At 42.7% G+C, this 22,640-nt stretch overlaps 1 protein-coding gene across 1 annotated transcript in view; it reads left to right on the plus strand.

The window, feature by feature from the left end:
- LOC135711311 (ATP-binding cassette sub-family G member 1) overlaps positions 1–22,640 on the plus strand; it is a 213,352-nt gene that overhangs the window by 164,093 nt on the left and 26,619 nt on the right. Inside the window, exons 3-5 of the mRNA XM_065234102.1 lie at positions 20,946–21,063; positions 21,237–21,417; positions 21,648–21,793. Of these exons, the coding sequence (XP_065090174.1) occupies positions 20,946–21,063; positions 21,237–21,417; positions 21,648–21,793 (445 nt within the window). The remainder of the gene's footprint in view (positions 1–20,945; positions 21,064–21,236; positions 21,418–21,647; positions 21,794–22,640) is intronic.

Below are 22,640 nucleotides of genomic sequence, written 5' to 3' on the forward strand. Positions count from 1 at the left end.
ACCAACATCACTTCTGTTTTGTGGTGGGCTATCTGCAGCTTCGCTCCTTGCATCCAGTTACCAATCGTATCTATCGCCTCAGCCGCCAACATTTCCACTTCTTCCAGCGTCTCACCGGTTACCGTCAAGACGACATCGTCCGCAAAGCCAACGATCTCAACTCCTTTGGGCAGCTTGAGCGTCAGCACGCCATTGTACATTCCGTTCCACAGCGTAGGACCTAGAATGGAGCCTTGGGGAACCCCCGCCGTGATTCTAAGCGATTTCTGCCCCGTGTCTGTCACGTAGACAAGGACCCGGTTCTGGAAATAACTACTTAGAATCCTGCAGAGGTAGCCTGGAACCCTCATTCTATGGAGCGCCTTGGCGATGGCCTCCCAGCTGGCGCTATTGAATGCATTCTTGACATCGATCGTAATCACGGCGCAGTATTGATTTCCTCTCCGCTTCTGTTTGGAAGCTTTCTCGGCTCTGTCAATCACTGTCCGAATTGCATCCACCGTCGATCTCCCTTTCCGGAATCCAAACTGTCTCTCCGACAATCCGTGTTCACTCTCCGTGCATTTCGTCAGCCTGTTGAGGATGATCCTCTCTAAGAGCTTTCCTACAGTATCCAGCAAGCATATTGGCCTATACGATGCAGGATCCCCCGGCGGTTTTCCGGGCTTCTGCAACAGCACAAGCTTTTGTACCTTCCACCTATCAGGGAACTGACCATCGTCCAGACATTTCTGCAGCACCATCCTGAACATGTCCGGGAACGTCTGGATCGCCGCCTTCAACGCCACGTTGGGAATTCCATCCGGGCCGGGAGCTTTATTCGCTTTCAACCCTTTCGCTGCTGCTATGAGTTCCTCGTTGGAGACTTGTTCAACGTTGTCTTCATCTACCTCGCCATATGGTGTAGGTGGCCAGTTCGTTGGGTCATGCTGTGGGAAAAGTCCCTCCACGATGACTTTCAGCTTGTTGTGACACATTTCAACCGGCATCGTTGGGCCTCTGATCTTCGCCATCGCAACTCGGTATGCGTTGCCCCAGGGGTTGGCATCGGCATCGCGGCACAACTCCTTGAAACTATTTGACTTGCTCAGCTTTATCTTTCGTTTCAGTGCAGCCCTGGCCTCTCGGAACACCACCCTGCGCTCCTCTCTGTCTGCTTCTGTTCTTGCTCTCTGAGCACGCCTTCTGGCTAGAAGACAAGTAGCACGGAGGGTGCTAATTTCCTCGTTCCACCAGTAGGCTGGACGCCGCCTGTTCGTTGGCTCCAGTTTTCTCGGCATAGTTGTGTCACATGCCCTTGCTAATAATTCGGTCAACTCATTCGCACTTAGGCCCGGGACGCTGTTGTCTACCCTTAGAGCTTCGATGAAGAGATCCTTATTGAATGCCTTCGTCTTCCACTTCCGCTCGCTTACTTTCGTCCTCCGCATTTCCACCGGTGTTCGTTCGCCGATACTGTACCGGATCGCCTGATGGTCACTATGGGTGTACTCCTCGCACACTGTCCAGTTCATATTTGCCATTAGCGACGTACTGCAGAAAGTAACGTCGATAATGGATTCCCTACCATCTTTGCGGAAGGTGCTGATGGTTCCTTCGTTGGCCAGACTGACGTTCAACTTTGCCAGAGCTTCCAGCAGGCTATACCCTCTTGCGTTGGTACATCTGCTCCCCCAATCCACTGCCCAAGCATTGAAGTCTCCTGCGATGACGACTGGTCTCCGTCCAATGAGCTCTTCGGTGAGCCCATCTAGCATCTGGTGGAACTGCTCAATTGTCCATCTCGGGGGTGCGTAGCAACTACATACAAAGATTCCATTGATTTTGGCGATCACGAAACCTTCATATGACCTTGCCACCACTTGTTGTATGGGATACCTGCCCATGACTTGTATGGCCGCCATTCCTGCTCTATCCGCCACCCAGTTACCATTATCGAGAGGGACTCGGTATGGCTCTGCAATGATTGCAACGTCGCACTTTGTTTCCGTTGTTGACTGCCACAACAGTTGCTGTGCTGTGTTACAATGATTGAGATTTATTTGGGTTACCTTCATTATTGCTGGCCCACCATCGCCTTCTTGAACTCAGGGCACCTGAAACTTCCCGTCACATGGCCATTTCCGTCCTCCTTTTTGCAGAGCATGCACCTCGGTTGCTTTGTACAGTCTTTTGCAACGTGCCCCTTCTCTCCGCATTTCCTGCACAGATCAGATCTGTCAGGGCCTTTGCAGTGTCTCGCCTGGTGACCGAAGCCCATGCATTTGTAGCATCTCTCCATTTTCTTAGATACCCGAGGAATAGCTTTCAACGGGCACACTGACCACCCAACCTTGATTCGGCCAGTCTTCAGCAGCTCGTTAGCTGCGTCCGAAGAAAGTCGTATCAACGCCGTCTGCGTGCCACCATACGCCTTTCTCAACCGAATTGCCATCGGTACGTCTCCCAGGTTGCATTGCACCTTCAGCGCACTTTTTAACTCGTCTTCTGTTGTGATCTCGTCCAGATCCCTGCACTCGACCACTGACTCCTGGGATAAGGCTCTTACGTTCGCCGTCTCGCCAAGAGATTTTTCGACGAGCTCCTTAAAAGCTGAGCTCTTAACCGTAGGGTCCCTTTTCAGCTCGAATAGCATCTCGCCTTTCTGGGTTCGCCTGGTTTTCACCACATTCTCGCCTAGTTGTTTCAACTCCGGATCGTCTCTCACTTTCCGGAGGAGTGCTGCGTAGGACGTTTTGTCCTTCGCCTCAACAACCAGAGCGTCACCCTTGCTTCTCTCCCTACGAGGCCTAGGCTTCTCCTTATTCTTCCTGTCTTCCTTCTTCTTCTCTTCCTTCTTCCTCGCTTCTTCTTCCTTCCTCCTCGCTTCCTCTTCCTTCTTCCTCACTTCATCTTCCTTCTGTTTTTTCTTCCTCTCCTTCTGGTTCTCGACTTTACGCCACGCACCATTTTCTCCCATCTCCTTGATGCCTTCCTCGTCGTCCCTGCGTTTTTTGGGCTCCTCCTCATCTCCTGGCGTGTCCCTATCTCTCTTTTCAGGACGTGGATTTGTGGGTCCCTTCGGAGTCTCATGTGCTTGAGCCAGTCTTATGCTCTCCTTGGCCTCCAGCAGAGCCTTTTCGGCATTTTCGGCCCTTTTTCTCCACTCTTGACATTCCCGATCTGCCACTGTTATGCCGGATTTGATACCGGTCACAAGTTGCTTGATCTCTTTGTGTACGTTGTTTTTATCCTTCACGAACACATAGAGATCATCGATCTTCCTCCTGACCTCCGTCATTTTGGTTCTCCCGAGCTGCAGTTCTTGGGATTTGCTACTACTGGATATTGGTGTGAATATCTGGCTTAGCCCAACGCCTGGCTGCTCTTCTTGAAACTTACTGCTGCTGCTGGAACTCGCAGTGACCCCCAGGTTCGACACTGGTGATCTCTGCAATATCCCACTCCTTGCGAACACGTTTGCTCCTCCGTTTTCACTGTCTGGCGTATTGCCGTCGTTCTTCATATTTTTTTTGGTTTTTTCTTTTTCTTCATTTTCATTTTTTTCTCCAATTTTATCCATTCTGATGGGTCCCCCCTTCGGGCCGCTATCTCCACTCGTTGTATGTAGTCTCCTATCGTGATCCCATGGTTATCTATGCAAGCAGGGAGGCCATGCTAGGGTTGACACGGTCCTTCATGGGGGCCGTGTTCAGAGCCAGATCGGCGTAAGTCAGGAATGTTACATCTGAGCCTACTACTCACCAATCACCAATTGGTGACGAGTTTTGAACGTATCCGGAGGCCTGCCAAGGTTTTACCGGGACGGGGGCAGCCGCACTATTAGCCCACTCGCCATTTCAAGAAGGTGTCACCCTTCTTTACTTAGGGAGCAGAATAGCACGACTGTCAGCCCTGTAGCGTGGTATCCAATCCATTGTACCGTGTCGTGTCCATAGTTCCATGCCGTATCCAGTATGCCGTAATAAGGATCTTACTGGCGTCGATCCTAATGTGCCGGTTGGCACTCCTGCGGGTTGACGAAGCATTTCCTCTATCGCCGTGTTATGGTTACCGCGCCAGTGTTCGCGTCGCACCCCCTCACTTTGCTATTGTCAGAAGGACAACATTGCCCAGGCTACACCACGGGGAGGCGTGAGGTAGGAACTTGTGAGAACCAGAGCTAGGTTGTCAACTCACCATTTGTAGCCCTGTGTGTGTGTGTGTGTGTGTATGTATGTGTGTGTGTGCGTGTGTGTGTGTGTGTGTGTGTGTGTGTGTGTGTGTGTGTGTGTGTGTTTTTTTTTTTTTTTTTTTTGGCAAGGAGGAAACCTTCAAAAAGGCCATCGTGCCACCGCTTGACGACTGGGCGCACAGTCGCGGTGACACGGTGTGTGGGATTCTTACCGCACTAAAACCTCCTTAGACGCCTTGCCCTTTTCCCCCGGAACCACTTGTCGTATTACTTCGGAGGGGGCCGTGCATTACGCACCTCACTTTACCTCAGCTAATTGGCGCTTCCAGTTCGCTGATCGTCTCTCCAATTTGTGAGCCATTTATCTCCCAGCGTCACGTTCTACTCGGTTATCCCTGGTGGTGGATACAGCCTACTCTGACGGAGAGTTCTCCCGGCTTCGGCTTTCAGTTCGCACTTATGTGAGCACATTACTACTTTCTAGTTGGTCTTCCCGCCATTTTCGCTGCAGCGCTGACATGATCTGCGTTACTGCTCTGCTGACGGCGTTAAAGGTGCCCTCCTCTCGACACATTTCTTCGACGACATTCTCCGTGCTAAGGGCGAGCATATCCTCTCGCACATCATCAAATCTAGGACATTCGAAGACCACGTGCTCTGGTGATTCTTCCACATTCCCACACTCCGGACAGAAGGGTGACGTTGTGTGTCCGAACCGATGCAAGTACTTCCTGAAGCAGCCATGACCAGACAGGAACTGCGTCAAGTGGAAGTTGACTTCTCCATGCTTCCTGTTCACCCAGGTCGAAAGAGTCGGTATTAGCCTGTGTGTCCATCTACCGTTCTCTGCTGCATCCCACTCCTGCTGCCACTTAGCCATCGACTCCGTTCTCACCATTCTTCGTACTCCTCTGGTTTCTCTCGTCATATAGCACTCGTAGTCCTCCGCCAAGGTGATGCCGATTGGGATCATACCGGCGATAACGCATACTGCCTCCATCGAAATGGTTCTGTACGCACTCACGACTCGCATGGCCATGAGCCGGAACGTACTGCTCAATTTCCTTTGGTTCTGCTTCGTTTTCAGCGCTTCAATCCAGGCTGGACCTCCGTACCTTAGTATTGATGAGGAAACACTAGCCAGAAGACGTCTCTTGCTGCTGCTTGGACCAGAATTGTTCGGCATGATTCTGGCTATTGCGTTGATGACCTTCGTCGCCTTCTCGCAAGCATATTCGATGTGGCTATTAAAGTTTAGCCGGTCGTCGATCATCACTCCCAGATACTTAAGCATGCGCTTCGAAGCAATGGTGTGCTCTCCAACGGTAATTTCTGCCCGCTGCACTGCTTTGCAGTTACTGACCAACATCACTTCTGTTTTGTGGTGGGCTATCTGCAGCTTCGCTCCTTGCATCCAGTTACCAATCGTATCTATCGCCTCAGCCGCCAACATTTCCACTTCTTCCAGCGTCTCACCGGTTACCGTCAAGACGACATCGTCCGCAAAGCCAACGATCTCAACTCCTTTGGGCAGCTTGAGCGTCAGCACGCCATTGTACATTCCGTTCCACAGCGTGGGACCTAGAATGGAGCCTTGGGGAACCCCCGCCGTGTGTGTGTGTGTGTGTGTGTGTGTGTGTGTGTGTGTGTGTGTGTGTGTGTGTGTGTGTGTGTGTGTGTGTGTGTGTGTGTGTGTGTGTGTGTGTGTGTGTGTGTGTGTGTTGTGTGTGTGTGTGTGTGTGTGTGTGTGTGTGTGTGTGTGTGTTTGTGTGTGTGTGTGTGTGTGTGTGTCATCCTCTATCCATCACCCAGCCGGGGGCGTTGGACAAGTAGAACTGCAAATAATTTGATCAAATCTCATGCTCCGTAATGGTGCCCTTTATGTTGTGAAGACTAGTACTTCAAAAAGGGTAACTTTTGAGGCAAGACAGGGTGTCCTCAACAAGTTAAGGGAACAGGATGCACTAGATGTCCACAACAGGTACAGCAAAACATCACATAGACGCCCTTATTCACACTAACTACTCAGGGGATAGAAGGTCAAGAAGAGCCACCGCCGCCAACTAAAGCTTGAACCGGGTACCTGGGACTCCCACGATATACCCGCGGCAATGGTCAGCAGACGATGCCCTGTGCGTATTTAGTATGTAATATGTTTTATTTTGATACACAAAATGTTTGAAGCCATTCGTCATCTAAACCATAATTTGCATCACCACAAATACACTTGTCAACAATCTTCAACTGGAACGTACTCACCAAATCACTTCACCCGGGGGCGCATTCCCAAAGCTTCCACGCATATTTTTCTCTCCACTCCAACCACACAACAACGAAATATCACTTTTCTTCACTTTTCTTTTTCAAGAGCACAAAAAGCAATGCATATCGCAAAACCCTAACAATAGATCAGCGCCGTAAATAAACAGAAATTAAAATTTTCACTCGCGATGCCACAAAAATTTTTGTCCGGGAGAAACAAACAAACCACGCAGCGCCAAATCTTCTGATGCTTGCAATTTTGCAAACATGATGAATCATGTTTTCTTTCTTGGTTCTAAAACTTCTCGGAAAGCGAGAAAACCACCACTCACACACGTATAACCGTCCGGGAGGCAGAGTGTCAGCGCTAATCCGGCAAATGCACCCGAAAACTATGAAAGAGAATGCACGCACAAAACAGAGAGCAAATTTAGACACAACCGTATCCAAAGGCGTTCGAAACTCGAGTCCGAACAATCTTCAACTGGAACGTACTCACCAAATCAATATATCCGGGAGCGCATTCCAGATGCTTATTTTTCTCTCGCAAACCCGTCGTCGTCGAACGGCAAAAAAAAGGGAACTCGATGAGAAATTCACAAATTTCACCACACCCAACTGCGAAACACGTTCAGAAGCACTTTTGTTACACTTTCGATATCAATTTCGTTCGAAGACACTTAATTTTTTTTTTGCAAGAATAGTTGCAAGCGAACCATTATCAATCGTGCCGAGCTCTTTCACACACCTTGCAGCGCGTGAATAAAATGATTATCACTCGCGATGCCACTAATTTCTGGTGGGGGAGAAACAAAAATCAAACAATGCAGAGCTACATATCTTCTGATGCTTGCAAACAAACATGATTAATCAAGTTTTTTCACGATTCTAAAACTTCCCGGAAAGGGAGAAAACCACCAATCACACACGTACAACCATCCGGGAGGCAGAGTGCCAGCAATCGAATTGCAGTTCATGTATAGTACGAATTATTTTTAATGTTGGCATTGTACCTGGCGACAGGTAATACGAATGATTCACACAATCAATGAAAACAATCTTTTATATACGACGCCCATTTTCACGAAACGTGATTTAGAGCATTAACGTAACAATATTTTCAGTGTACCTCAAATCCGGTTTGTATAAGAAGCAGAGAAGCGCAATATGTAATATGGGTGATTAGACCAAGTGGAGTAAGATCTAGGAAATGTGGGATGCAAAAATACCGGAGATAACCCGACCAGAAGTAAATATCAAGATTATAACATCTTATGTTATTTTACTAACCATTTTTTTTAACAACGGTTGTTACAATTTATATCCCGGGTGTATTTTTTTTCCCTTGATTTATTTTCCGTCGATCTTGTTTTCCGTTCTGAGCACCAGTGCTACTGAGGGAGGCAGCTCCCACATCTTGACCCTACCTATCGACCCATCAACTCATGAACCGGTGACCAACGACTTTACTTCCCTTCCGAAGGAAGGCATGATCATATATGTTATGCCTCAGAACATTCTGGCGGCGCCGACTGGGATTGAACACAGGCCTGCTGGAGTGAGAGACAATCACGCTTACCACTACACCACCGGTGCCGCTTGTAACAAATTTATAACAACTTTTGTTAGGAAAATATTGTGTTTCTAACATAGCTTGTTACAAAATTACACGTTAGGGTAAATATTGTATTATCTATGATGCAGGAAAGATTGTATTTTGCAGTGGCTAGCTGCGCGTACGCTGAGTAGATAGAAGGAAGATTGATGACGATTCTGAAGATTTCCTACAAAAAGATGATGCGCAATGCATCAACTTGCGAGGAATGAAAGAAGATTTTTCGAAGATTGGTTCGCTAGTGTGCGATTTTTCGAGCATCTTGAATTGAGATTTAGATGTGTAGCCACCCTCGGTATATATATATTAATTGATTAAAAATGTGTAAAAACAATGCATTTATTGCTTTTGATGATTATGATGGTAGTGGTCTATACTCATTGTAGCACGGAAATTAATCCGATGGCTGTGGGCTATCCTCACTATTGAACTTGATCAAGCTTAATAACTTCTGATTGACATCAGCAAATCGCTGTATGAAGGGCCAATAACGAATAACGAATGGATAGATTGATCGGCAATTCGCCTATTCATCTTCTTGGGACAGTAAAGAATCTCCTTCCATCAACTTGATCAGCCAATTTGTCAGAAAACGAGCCATCCCACAGGAAGATGCCCCAATGAATGAGAAGAAGAGCCCGCCCTTTATCCACAAAATGTTAGCAACAGGGAGTTGATATTTTCACTCTCCCCATCCAAATCGTTCCAATTGGGAGCCTTGGTGATCCCGCCCCTTCCCAGCATTTATTGGTTTATGTAGTTTTTATATGCAAATGCTATAATTTTATAATAACAGTGACTTACCTATGATGATGCCCTAATGGATGCCTGCCGCTGTTGGTTGCTTCTTTTGAAATCTCTTGTACTTTTTCTCTACCGCTTCGTATTTTATTCCGTGCTTCACCGGAAATTTCCTTCCGTAGATCGTCCTTGGTCGATTCTGACATAAATCCACCTTTTCCGGTTTTTTTTTAGGTATTTCTTGTTTTCCGAGGTGGTTAATTTCCGTTCCTGATTTGACGTAGACTCCTTCTTCGCTGGTTGGTGTGTTCAGTCTTCTATCCACATCATTGAATCAATGTTGAGATTAGTGTGTGATGGTGTTATATGCAAGTGCGAAAAGAGAATGAAAGAAATAAATAAATACGAAAGAGATTAGCTTTAAGAAGTGATATTTTCATCGGATTCCCTAACTAACCAAACTCAAGAAAAATGATTATATACGAGCTATATTGCGACTATATGGTTACTTCCCGAGCAAAGTCTGAGAACAAATTGAAATCTTAATTTGATGTTGTGATTTCGCTGATAATGATTACTCAGGTTGCTGTTGTTTTGGTCGTTTTAACGGTTAAAATATCGCAATTGAGAGCAAACAAATCTTCCATCATGACATCCCATTGAAAACTATTTCTGCTATCAGTGAGAGCAAACTGAAAACTGTTGATAACAATACAAGTATTCAATTTGATGTTATGCTAAGGCAATGAAAACAAACCCACAACAACATATTTTTGAAGAGACAATGTACAGCAACATGAAAACAAAATTAGGTATCGAATTTGTCAATTGTGTAAACTGAAATCAAATTATGATTTCAGTTTGATGTTGATATCAAAACTTGATTTCAATTTGCTGTCATTTTGATGCTGGACTTTGCTCGGGTTGGATTTCAATTTTACATCACAGACAAACAGACACAGCACATTGCACATTTCTCATTGTAAACCACTAATACACTACTGCCATCTGCCGTTTACCCTTTGAAGGACGATATACTCAACAAATGGCTGTAGCAACCGGTGGAAACTAACGATTTTAAATTGACTCACTACTTGACTAGCCTATTGGTCCCAAGCAAATCGATAAACGGACCCCATTCTAGTTGAAATTCAAGTACTACACTATGATTGTTTTGATCTGCTATGAAAGTTTGACAGATAAAATGAGGGGTTCATGGATTTTCCTATGTTTCGAGGGGTGCATCGATTAGCTTGGGACCGAAGAGAGTACCAGAGCTGAGCCAAAAAATTGAGCATGTTTCTTCGGGACCTTCTAGTCTTAGACTTACCTCTACGGCTGTAGTGTGCAAACGTCAAATAGAAGGAAATTGATGATACTACCAATTAAGAAATATGAAACATTTAAATTGACCGTTAAGAGAAAAACTAACCCACGACTACAAACAAAAAATTAAAGCGATTTTGGGAGAAGTTAACTAATTAATTTATCTTTATTAGGGAGGCTTTCAGCCTTGGGCTGGTTCGCCTCCACTTTGGGAGAAGTTTTATGTCTGCTTGTCCATGCTCAATTTGCATTTAGTGTTAATATGATACTACGAAGACGCTTAAGATATGAAAACTTATTACGCACCTTTAAGCAATTAACTGTGATGTAATCTTTTTTTTTTCTTATAATGAACGCTTGATTTAAAAATTATCGCATCCTATCTGTTAGCTACTATTTTTTTTTTATTGTTTATAAATTCCTTTCCCTTGGTCATCTTCCTCTGTCGACATACCATCTGAAATTTCACTTTCATCATTTTTGTAAATTTATTCAACTTTCCTTTTCAATTTTTCTTTTTTCAGTATTACTTCTTTACATTTATTCATCAAATTCAGCAAAATTCGGAGCTAAAGATTTTTTCCAAATAAAACTAGGTTTACCCTCTTTTTTCTTGCTGAATTTTAAACTATAAGCTTATTGCAACGGATGACCTTTAACTCTTCTTCGTATGTGTCCGTAATAACTTAACCTGCCTACTCTTACTCGTCTATTGATTGTCTTTCCTTCTCGCAATTTGCTTGCGTTAAATTTCAAAGAACCTGGTTTTTTACAGTTATTATATATGTTTCTTAGTATAATCTTTTCATAATTAGCTAGAGCAACCTTACTTTTCTTTATTAGAACGGCTACCTTACTTCCATACAACATAACAGTTTTATATTATATTCCCTACTTCCCAACTCAGATGCAATCTTGAACAAAAACCTACCACTAATCTGGAAGCTTTAAGAACATTCATAGATCTATGTCTGTTGATCAATTTTCTATCTAGTGTAGTGGTAATACAGACTCCTAGATATTTGATGAACTCACTGGTTTTAAATGGATATCCATGAAAAATTATTTCCTACGACTGTACCGGTTTATTGTTAGGATATATCGCAGTAATAGTTGACGTTTTTCATTATAAATGTAAAGGCCAACTTTAGCTAGTTCCTCCTCTTAAATTTTAAGAATAGTCTCTAATTCACGAACACTTCTAGCAATAATTTAAATGTCATCTGTGCATGCTAAATTTATCGGTAATTTCAAACAATCGATATCTATAAGTTCAAGTTCTGGTATTTCTTTTGCAACATTTTGCAAAACCTTTTGCATAAAATAATTAAAAAGTTGTGGGGATAATGGACAGCCTTGTTTGATTCCCTTACCTCTTTTGAATTCTTTAGAATATTGATTTTGCCATAAGACTCTAGTTAATTCATTTTTAAAATATAATAGGATGCTATCAACTAACCAAGATGGAACATTTTACTTAACTAATACTTCTCTTAAAGTTTGCGCTTTTACAGTATCAAATGCCTTACTTATATCTAACGCTAAAATAATTAAATCTTCCCCCGCATTCCAATATTCTTCCATGACCCGCCTAACTACAATATGCGGTCATCTGTTGATCTACTTCTAGTAAATGCAGCTTAATGAAATCCTGGTTCTTCTTTGAATCTTCGAAGCTGATTACCTATCCATTTAGCGTAAATTTTGTATGCTACGTTACAAAGCGAAATTCTACGAAACAATTCAATTCTTGCTTTTAATGGTCCTTAAAACATAGAGCTAACTCTAAGGCCAGAAGGTCCCGAAGAAACGTGCTCAACTTTTTGGCTCAGCTCTGGTACTCTCTGCGGTCCCAAGCTAATCGATGCACTCCTTGAAAGATAGGAAAATCCACTCATTTTATCTGTCAAACTTTCATAGCGAATCAAAACAAACATAGTGTAGTACTAGAATTTTGACTAGAATGGGGTACGTTAATCGATTGCTTGTGACCAATAGGCTAGTCAAGTAGTGAGCCAATTTAAAACCGATAGTTTCCACCGGTTGCTTAAACTGTACTCAATTAAGACACCACCACCTTTAAATGTAAAAAAAATGTTTTTTAAGATTAAATTGGAAGTAAATGAACTTGAAAATCATCCATAGAAAATATATAGGGCAAATGGATGTAATGTCAGCCTAAATGCCTCTAATTTGGGCCCATGGATAAATTCATCAATCAGCGACCAAAAATATCCATTAGTACCGTCCCACTGACGCGATCATCTAGATGAAATGGATAAATAGCATATTTTTAGCGATGGGCCCAACCGTAGATCGATAGGCGAACATTAGAGCCATTGCCCTTATATCGACGACCCAATCAAAAAGGACTCCAGACTTGTTTGCACATCCAAAAACTACTCCGTCCACCCTCAGCCAAAACCGTAGTCGCGTTGGCATGGCAACCTCAACTTCGTACACATGTTTTCCCCTCCACACTAACACGAATGCAGCAGTTCGGTTAGATACCACAAGAAAATTCACAGACATCAACATGCCGTCCTCTCCAGTCCAGCTCATAGCATGCTCTAACGAGATTTTAACACTACTACTTTATTTTTTTTTCCTAACGAGGTGCTGAATATGGATGAATAGTCGTTAATTCAAAATGTAGGGAGGAAGCTGTCGTAAACGTAACCAAACATGACCTTACTCTCCAAATGTATTTCACTGAATGACGCATTCCAAACCCCCGGTTGGACTGATTGTCTTCCGGTGCTGACTTTGCGTTTAGTGAGTCAAATAACTAACGCTATTTAAATATTTACTTGAGTTATGGGGCTCGCCCAGAATAACCCTCAAATGTAAGTAATGTAGTTGGAAATAACTTCACTCACTGTTTCATCTTCAGTTGAGGTATCCTCGGTTTTATCGATGGCCGCAAGCTTCCTCGGTACACCTTCCAATACTTCGGACGCCGGTCGCTTAGGTACTTCGCCAACGAGAGACGGACAGGCATAAGAATATGGTCAATTCTTCCACAGTTATTACAGATTTTATCCTTGCAGTTGCAGTCTTCTGCCAAATGATATACTGTGTTGCATCGCCAGCATTTCTCAGACGTAGACGATCGATCCGAGCCCTTACCTCTGAAAAATCGACCTAGTGGGGCTCGCCAACCGGCTCGTGGCATCTAATTGACTCGTTGATATGGATTCATACGTACCGAGTTGTGCTCAAGGAAGCTTTGCTGACGATTCATATGGTACGTTTATAGCAGCAACTGCAGACCGTTCAGGGGTTCCTCGCTTACGCAAGACGAATTCTTCATTCAATCTTATTGCTTCGATTTCTCGTACCTTATCTACTAGATCTTCTTCTTTCCTTTATTTAACGTCGGTCTCTGTTCCGCAATCTAGTGCCAATCACCGACCACATCGATTGCCATCCATTGACGGTAATCGAATGTGCAGGAAGGCAGCTTCCACACCTGCATAGGAAATCGCACCCATTCAACAGACATGGACCGGGACCAACAGCTTTACTTCCCTTCCGAAGGAAGACGTGACCAGAGATTTTTATGCCTCAGAAAAATCCCATTGACCTCGGCTGGGATTGAACTCAGACCCATTGGGGTGAGAAAGTAGTCACGCTTGCCACTACACCACCGGCGTCGGCTAACAGCCCTTTCTGCTTAACATCTTCAAAGCTTTCGTGTACATCCCTATTACGTGCGTGTTCAGCAACTGTTGAAACTATTTCTTCACATTCCCTTTCAGTCTCAAATCCAGAGAGTCGAGCTGTTGAACCAACTCGAGTAATGAATGTCAGATCAGTTTCATTTGCTTTCTGTGCTTGACTTGAGTCTCATGAGCATAACATCAGAGCCTGATCCATGGCCTATGCATGGAATTCGAGAACGGCTCTGTTTCGGAGTCTGGATCGTCGTTTTGGGACTTCGTGTTCCTGAATATTTCCAACAGCCGGTTCCCAGCTTTTACTTTAAAAACTGTGAACATCGGTTTTTCGTCTTCAATACCTGCTAGTTTCATGGAATGCATCAGCAGATCCTTCCATAACTCGAATGTCTGTCGATGAATATCCTCGTCATCCGCCAATTTGCTCTCCGGTACGTTAATCGACGCCACGGACAGTTGGTTCATGGATGACAAAAAACGTGATTCTTCTTGAGCCGTTGTGGTAGTCGTATTCCGTGTACTGCTTAGTCTATTTGGATTATCGAATCAAACATGGAGTTCTCTGTTGAACAGCCACTATCGGTTACAGATGGGTTCTTCATACTCGCAGCGAGTTCCTCATTTTTCTTCCTCTTCTTCCTAAGTTTCTTCGCTAACAATGCCGTTTTAGCCTTCTCTACAGCCAATTCTTTAGCCATCTGCTCCAATTTGTTTTTTTTCTTCAGCTTCGTTTTTGATAGTGAAACCATCTTCTACAACAAGAATAATTCAAATACATTCGTTCGTTACCAGAAATTATCTAAATTATTTTTATTATTATTATTTTTTTATGAATCGGCTTTTTTTTTATTCCGTGACCTTTCTTTAAAATTATTACTTTTATTTTGAATCGTGACCTCTCGAGGATATTTTTTTTATTTTCGTATTTCCGTGTCCTCTCGCACGGTATAGTAATTTGATCGAAACCTCCCGCTCGAATAAAACGTGGTTCGTGACCTCTCGCACGACATTTTTTTCAATTCCGTGACCTCTCGCACGGTATATAGTCTTTCCCAATATCTGTAAAATTTTTATATTCGTAATAGTTCAATTGTTTGAACAAACTATTGAACTTCCTTTTTTCCATTATACTTACCCACCGACTGTGCCATGTCGTAAACGTAACCCAACATAACCGTACTCTCCAAAATCATTTCACTGAATGACGCATTCTAAACCCCCGGCTGGACTGATTGTCTTCCAGTGCTGACTTTGCGTTTAGTGTGTGCGTTGACAATATCAATACTTTGCGTTTAAACTGGAACCTTATAATGGGAGATCTGTGTATTGACACAGACTTATATAGATGTATATATTTTTTATGTTTAATTACACACTTAGAAAAATTCATGTAAATTTAGGTGCTCTGAGACTGACATATACGAGCGTCTATTTTGACATAAAATGGGGTCATAATAGACGTTAAATTCAGCTCAATCAAACGTACTTTCGAACTTTTCAGTCTCGGAGTACTTAATTTTACATGAAATATTTGTTTACGTCTGATCCTTTAAAGGGTGTCCACGATGAAATTGCCACACTATGAAATTGCTCTAACTTTTTAACCGTTGGGTAGAATTTAATGAAAATTTGGGTGGATTTAGTTCATAGTGCATTATTTACATCCTGCAAGTTTCAAAGTCCTGTGATCAAAACTCGCCGAAATGGAGTCGAAAGAACAGCTCGTGCGTGATAAAATCTTGCGCATTCATCACGAGAACAAGGATCTCTCGCATCGTTCCATCGCTAAAACGTTGGGAATCGCGAATTCCACGGTGTCGCGAGTGATTAAGCGGTTCGAGGAACGGTTGACCACCGATCGGAAGCCCAGAAGTGAAGGAAAAAGTATTCCGTACAACACCAAAAATCACAACCGCGTAGTTGGGGCCTTCAACCGAAATCCGAACGCCTCCGTTAGGGATGTGGCTAAGAAGCTGCACCTAAGCCGAAGTTTTGTCCAGAAGGCCAAAACTAAGGCTGGGCTTCGAACGTTCAAGGTACAAAAGGCCCCTAATCGCGACGAGAAGCAGAACAAGTCCGCCAAAACCCGTGCCAGGAAGTTGTACCTCAACATGCTGACGAAAGTTGAATGCTGCATCATGGACGACGAAACATATGTGAAGGCCGACTTCAAACAGATCCCCGGCAACCTGTTTTTCACGGCCAAGGATAAGTTCAGCGTTCCGGAGCATGTCCGCACTCAGAAGATGTCCAAATTTGCGAAGAAATTCCTGGTTTGGCAAGCCATCTGCACGTGCGGGAAGCGGAGTGCACCTTTCGTGACCCAGGACACGATGAACGGACAGGTGTACATAAAAGAGTGCCTCCAGAAGCGGCTGCTTCCTCTCCTGAAGGCCCACAACGTCCCAACAATCTTCTGGCCGGAATTGGCCTCATGCCACTACTCCAAGGACGTGCTGAAGTGGTATGCGGACAATAAGGTCAATTTCGTGCCGAAAATGTTCAACCCTCCCAACACTCCGGAGCTCCGCCCCATCGAGAAGTACTGGGCGATTATGAAGCAGCACCTTCTTAAACGACCTAAGGTAGTGAAGACAGTCGAGGAACTGAAGAAAGTATGGGTTTACATGCAAAAAACGGTTGATTCACAGGTTGTGCAGAATCTTATGGCCAGGGTTAAGGCCAAGGTGCGGGCATTTGCGTAAGGACTGTAAATAAAATACGAGTAAAATGGTAAAATGAAGTTTAATAGTTATTTCTCAATCCCTGAAAATTTGATGGCAATCGGATGAAAACTCGAATTTTGCGAATCAATTTTGTGTGTGGCAATTTCATCGTGGACACCCTTTATGTCAAAGATGGATTCCGTCACGTGTAAGATTAGGTATTTCTAAGTGTGTAATTTAAACTTATTTCTTATTAAATAAATTTAATATCTGATGAGATCATACTATCAAAGTTATTACTACCAACCAACTGATCATTAATGATTGATATTGACATAGATAATCAATTTTTCATTCATTTCCGGTTCAACAACTGAACTTGTGTTTCGTGTGACCGTTTAATTTACTGGCAACTCTGAATGGGTACGTTGTAAGGTTCCTTCTGAATAATTTCACCATGCTAAAATCTGTCAAATTTAATGTCAACCAATCTGTCAACTTATTCTCCTTTGTTTATATTCATCATTTTATTTACTATTAGCTTGTCCTATTTACTACAGAAGCCATTCAAACAAGCTCTATGACAGGCCAGAACATTTCTCGCGTCACTTTTCAAATAGACCAATGTAACAAATCTGTGCCAACATTTCAAAGGGGCGTAATTGCATTTGTAAACAATGGCTTTAGCCGTTGATTTCTCGCAAATAAAAGCTCACTCATGAAGACTGATTGCATCAACAGGTAGAGGAATGTTTCCTCTTCCAGCTAGCATTGTTAATTTGGAGAAGTAAGCTTTTATTTGCGAGAAATCGACGGCTAAAGCCTTTGTTTACAAAAGCAATTACGCCCCTTTGAAATGTTGGCACTGAAATGTAAACAAATCGAGTTAAGCGATACAAACTATTGCTCTTCTATCATTGTATGTGATACAAAAACATCCATCAAAATTTACTTTCATTTATTTGAAATAATCATTGATCACAAATTGTCCAAAGTACAGTTTGAAATGATGGGTATATGATTGTTACTTCGGTCATTCGGACTGCCTAACATGATTGGTGCTCATTTTCCAAAGGCGGGGCCAATCTAAAGTAAGGTACTATACTCTGAAATCTGTGAAAGGGAATCTAGTATCATGTAGACAAAACGTCCAATGTAACATTCATTGATTATGTCATTGGCCGGTGCCAATGCTTTCTAACACCCCAATGGGTCTGGGTTCAATCCCAGCCGAGGTCGGTGGGATTTTTCTGAGGCATAAAAATCTCTGGTCACGTCATCCTTCGGAAGGGAAGTAAAGCCGTTGGTCCCGGCCCATGTGTGTTGACTGGGTGCGATATCCTACGCAGGTGTGGAAGCTGCCTTCCTGCACATTCGATTGCCGTCTATGGATGGCAATCGATTTCCGTCGGTGATTGGCACTAGATTGCGGAACAGAGACCGACGTTAAATAAAGGAAAGAAAGAAAAAAAAAATGATTATGTCATTGAGAAAAATTGTCCAATGAAACATGTCCAATGTACAACTCGACTTGTCAAAACGTTCTATGTGGTTTTTTCTATGTTGTAGCATGAAATTCAAAGTAAAATTGTGATTTCACCGTTTCATCTGAATTTTCAACGTTATTACACACTGACTACATTAAAAATAGTATTACAAAATGTATTGTTTTTAAACAGTTAAAATAATAATCTGTCGAACTTCAACTTCGATTTTCTCAAAATAGTGGATATGTTACATTGGTCTATTTGAAAAGTGACGCGAGATTTCATATTCATCACCGCAAGCAATTGGGATCACACGTCACCATGCCCGAGCAAAGCTGGAGATCAAATTTAAATCAAAACTTGCTGTTATATATAGATGAGGAGAGATGACTGATTTGTATAGCTGTATTTTACTGGTAATACTTAAATCGTTTTTCTATCGACATAGAATTCCATACTTCTTGGCAATTTTCATGATGTCATTTGTCAATGTGAGAGTAGAACTAAAGTTTGTAATTAATAATCTCGCCAAGATATTTAATCTCCCGAACGCGATCAATAATGTCATCATAAATGACAACAGAGACGTTCTAATTTACTCGATTCCACGAAATTGCTATACATTTTGTAGTTTGACTTGTATTCAATTTCAACTGCTTGTACTTAAACCATCTACTTAGAGACTTCAAATATTCATTCAAGTGTGAAACGGAATCATCTAAATCAAGAGCAAATTTTCATTATGTCGTAAGTAACATTCGCACCAATCCGATAAAAATATAGTTTTGTTTTGATGACCGAAAAGTTATTCCTATTTTCAATTAAACTCGTATAATCTCATAGTGATAGCAGGGTTCTAATCAAACAAATGCAATTTGCTAGCTTTCATGTTAAAAAATACTGGTTTTTAAGTCAAAAGTTATTAAACGTCGTTTGGTGGCCCCTATTGTTACTTAAGTCAAAGTGTATTTACCAGGATATTCGGGAGAATTATCAATTACGTTTCCTTACGTGCAGCCCATTCATCATTTTAGGACCACCGAAATCATCTTAGCAACAAACAGTTCGATTTATTCACTTTAATAATGAGAAAGCGAAACGACGAACGTACACTTTTCACGGGTTTCTCAGCGCTGTTACTTAAGTCAAACGGCATCTCCATAGAAATCGGGTGACTTAAGTAACATCGAAAACTATTTTGATCGGGAGGTGATTACGTCAAAAAACAATTTGACTGGTAAATAAATTTAAAAATGGTATGTGATCCTATATTCGGACAGTATATAGCGTAATAGCAGGAGCATCGATTGACACTGATAGCTCGACTTTGTTTACCTTTGTTACTTTCGACGTAATGAAAATTTGCTCTTGAAATCATCTTAGCTGCAATGAATAACACAGTATCATCTGCAAAAAGATTTATGTCTCAAAATCGTAAAACACGTCGCATTTCATTAATATACCTACATAATAAATAGTGGCGCCGGTGGTGTATAGTGGTAAGCGTGATTACCTCTCATCCCAGCAGGCCTGACTTCAATCCCAGTCGGCGTCACCGGATGTTCTGAGGCATAACATCTGTGATCATGGGAAATATAGCCGTTGGTCACCGGCTAAAGAGGTGATGGGTCGATAGGTAGGGTCCAGGTGTGGGAGCTGCCTCCCTGGCGTCGTTAGCATTGGTGCTCAGCACGGAAAACAAATCTAGGGGAAAAAAAAATACATTCCCGATGGAAAAAATATATTCCCGATGGAACTGGAAACAGAATCATTAAAAGCAGTCCGTTGAGCTCTGTCAGACAAATAGCTTTCAAACCATTTATATGCATTACTCGAAATTGATCTTAATGATAAGGGTCCAGAAATTGTTTCAAAAGCGCGTTTTAGATCCAGAAATCAGCAACAAACGTACCCTTACGCCCCAAATTATTTTTCCACTTCGCTAATACCAAATCCAACGCAGTTTCACAAGGATATATTCACCTACTTGAAAACGTGAAATTTGTCTTGCACAGTTTGAAAAACTAGTGTAAATTTCTGTTCAATATGATCCACATAAATGGAGCATCACATATCATATGGTGTAAAGTTCTGATACATTGCATGACATGTTACAAATATTGTATGCAACTGTCCATCATATCTTGCGAATTGCTGCTTTGCGTGAAATGAAATATAAGTTTACCCGCATCAATGTTTACATCATTCAGTTACATACATAATTTTTGCTGTGACTATGTGCCAAACTTGTCGGATGCAGCTGCTGTTCGTTAGGATGACTCAACGTGCCACCCTTAGTAGGCTCCATTTACACAGTAATAATCACATTGCGTCAATGAGAGAAACTACTGCAATCAAGTAAGCTAATTATTTCACAGACTAGTTGAACTTCTATAGATTCGCATCGCTCGTTGCATCCATTGAGAAAGAATCGTTGCCGTTGTCATGTAATTCACCTTGACCCATAACGAAGTTAATCCCTCACTCGTAATATGCAAGCTTAATGCTCGGAAACGCAGTCATTGATTGCTTGCATTCAATAGTAGTTAGCACGGTTGCAATCGTGTTGGGAATCTTCCTACGACGACGTCATAAACATCCCGGTTCATTGTGCAACTTGACTTCTAGCCATCTTATCGCCCTGCTCTCGCTAAACGTCGCTATTATGGCGCACTTTCACTCGAGTTTTAACTAACTGACACTACGAGATTACGATGATAATGATAAGTTAGATAATATGTATGTTTGTGGAATCACGCAGCATCTCGTTCTCATCTTTAACATTTGCATTCATTTGAATAATTTATGAATTACGGGCGGTGGGAAAAAAGTCTGTCAGTACTTAACAGCGGAAGGTGTTTGCACTAATCGGATTGCACAGATTTTCAAAATCAGTCAACTCGTTGCACAGCTATGATGATAAATCAATCAATATCATCCAGGATTTGTCGGATTAATCATCCTTGTTTCCCCTGTGCTCTCATTTTTTTGCAGACAAGAAAACCGTCCTGAATGGCGTCTCGGGAAATTTCAAATCAGGCGAGCTGACGGCGATTATGGGCCCTTCGGGAGCTGGGAAATCCTCGTTGCTCAACATTCTCACCGGATACACGTAAGACCATTTGAGTGCGCACCTCTACAAAGCCTAATCCCACTTCCTCCCAGTAAATGACGAACATGTGTAAGCCTAAATTGAATTTTCAATTTCCTTCCCTTCTATTCCTGCCCTATGTATCGCTGCTGCGTTCAACCAATTGCACAACGGAACGGTAACAACCACTTTAGGAAAAATGGCGTCAAAGGTACACTCAACATCGGGCGCACCGTCGGAAGCAATAAATTGTGCAGCTATATCCTGCAGGAGGATAATCTGCATCCGTTCTTCTCCGTCCAGGAAATAATGATGATGGCGTGTGATTTGAAAATATCGTCAGGATGCCTGAAAAACGACGGCAAACAGCGATTGGTGAGTGTCTTTGGGCAGTGTTCACTAAGGAACAGGGTCGAACGACGATGGGAAAATTATTTGTTGAATCGTTAATTTTTTTAAACCTTTCTGATATAAGGAACATTTACTGACCAAAAGAGAAATTTTAATCAATCGCCGCAGTTCGACTCTGTCCCCGTGACCAATCAAATAATCCATAGCCAGTTTTCAGTTCAACCCTCTTCCATCCACACTTTTTCTCACCCCAGATTGACAGCATACTCGACACTCTGCATCTCAAGTTCACCAAACTGACACGCTGCGCAAATCTCTCCGGTGGACAGAAGAAGCGACTATCAATCGCACTGGAGCTTATCGATAATCCGCCGGTTCTCTTCCTGGACGAACCAACGACGTAAGTGTCTCCGGTGTTTCCACGTTTATTTTTTGTTTCTAGCAGCAGCCTGTGACCGCCGTGGATCGGTTTTCACCGAGAAAGGGAAGCGAGGGAATACCCGCTTTGAAAATTCCAATACTGTATACAGCAGCAAAGTGGACATCTTAATCTGCATAAGCGCCACAACAATGTAGGTGTGAGAAAAGAGACGAACCGCGCCACAAATGCCATCCACCCACTGACCATAGAGCGCGTGTATTGCTGTTTTGTGTTGCATGGTAGCTTTAGGTCTTTACTAGGGTGCCTATTGGGAGAGTAACGACATTTCATGAATTGGACAGGTCTTCTGCTCGATTGGAATGACGATTCCCAAGCCGTTGACATGTCTAATTTTAACATATCGTCACTCTACTTATAGGCACTCTAGTCTCTACGATGCCAGACCTGCCGATGAAGAGAGTTGAGCGGGAATTTGCGGAGAGCAACACGTGCTTTCAAAGTGTGATTCACAGCTTCGCTCATTGAAAGGTGAACATTTAAATCGAAGCGTTTGCTATACTGCTGTTCATGATGCAACGAATCCGAACGCTTATGGCAGCGAACTCTAATTATGGCTACACTAAAGTACGGCCACTGAGACTAGCTTAATAAGTGAATTGCTTTTACTCAATAGTTATGAACTCAGTAAAATTTTGTCAAAAGTTAATTTATAGGTAAACCTTTCAAAAGATCTTATCGGCATTGATCCATTCTCTTCATCGACTTTCTCTTTTGTGAATCACTCAACTACAACTTACCCTGTTGTATTTGACGTTTTGGAAGCTGCTTTATCAAACTATGCGATAAAAATAGATCGAAATCTATT

The sequence above is a fragment of the Ochlerotatus camptorhynchus genome, unplaced genomic scaffold, assembly GCF_037179485.1.
Source record: "Ochlerotatus camptorhynchus isolate MF236.1 unplaced genomic scaffold, CSIRO-AGI_Acam_v1.1 ptg000431l, whole genome shotgun sequence".
Classification (NCBI taxonomy): domain Eukaryota; kingdom Metazoa; phylum Arthropoda; class Insecta; order Diptera; family Culicidae; genus Ochlerotatus; species Ochlerotatus camptorhynchus.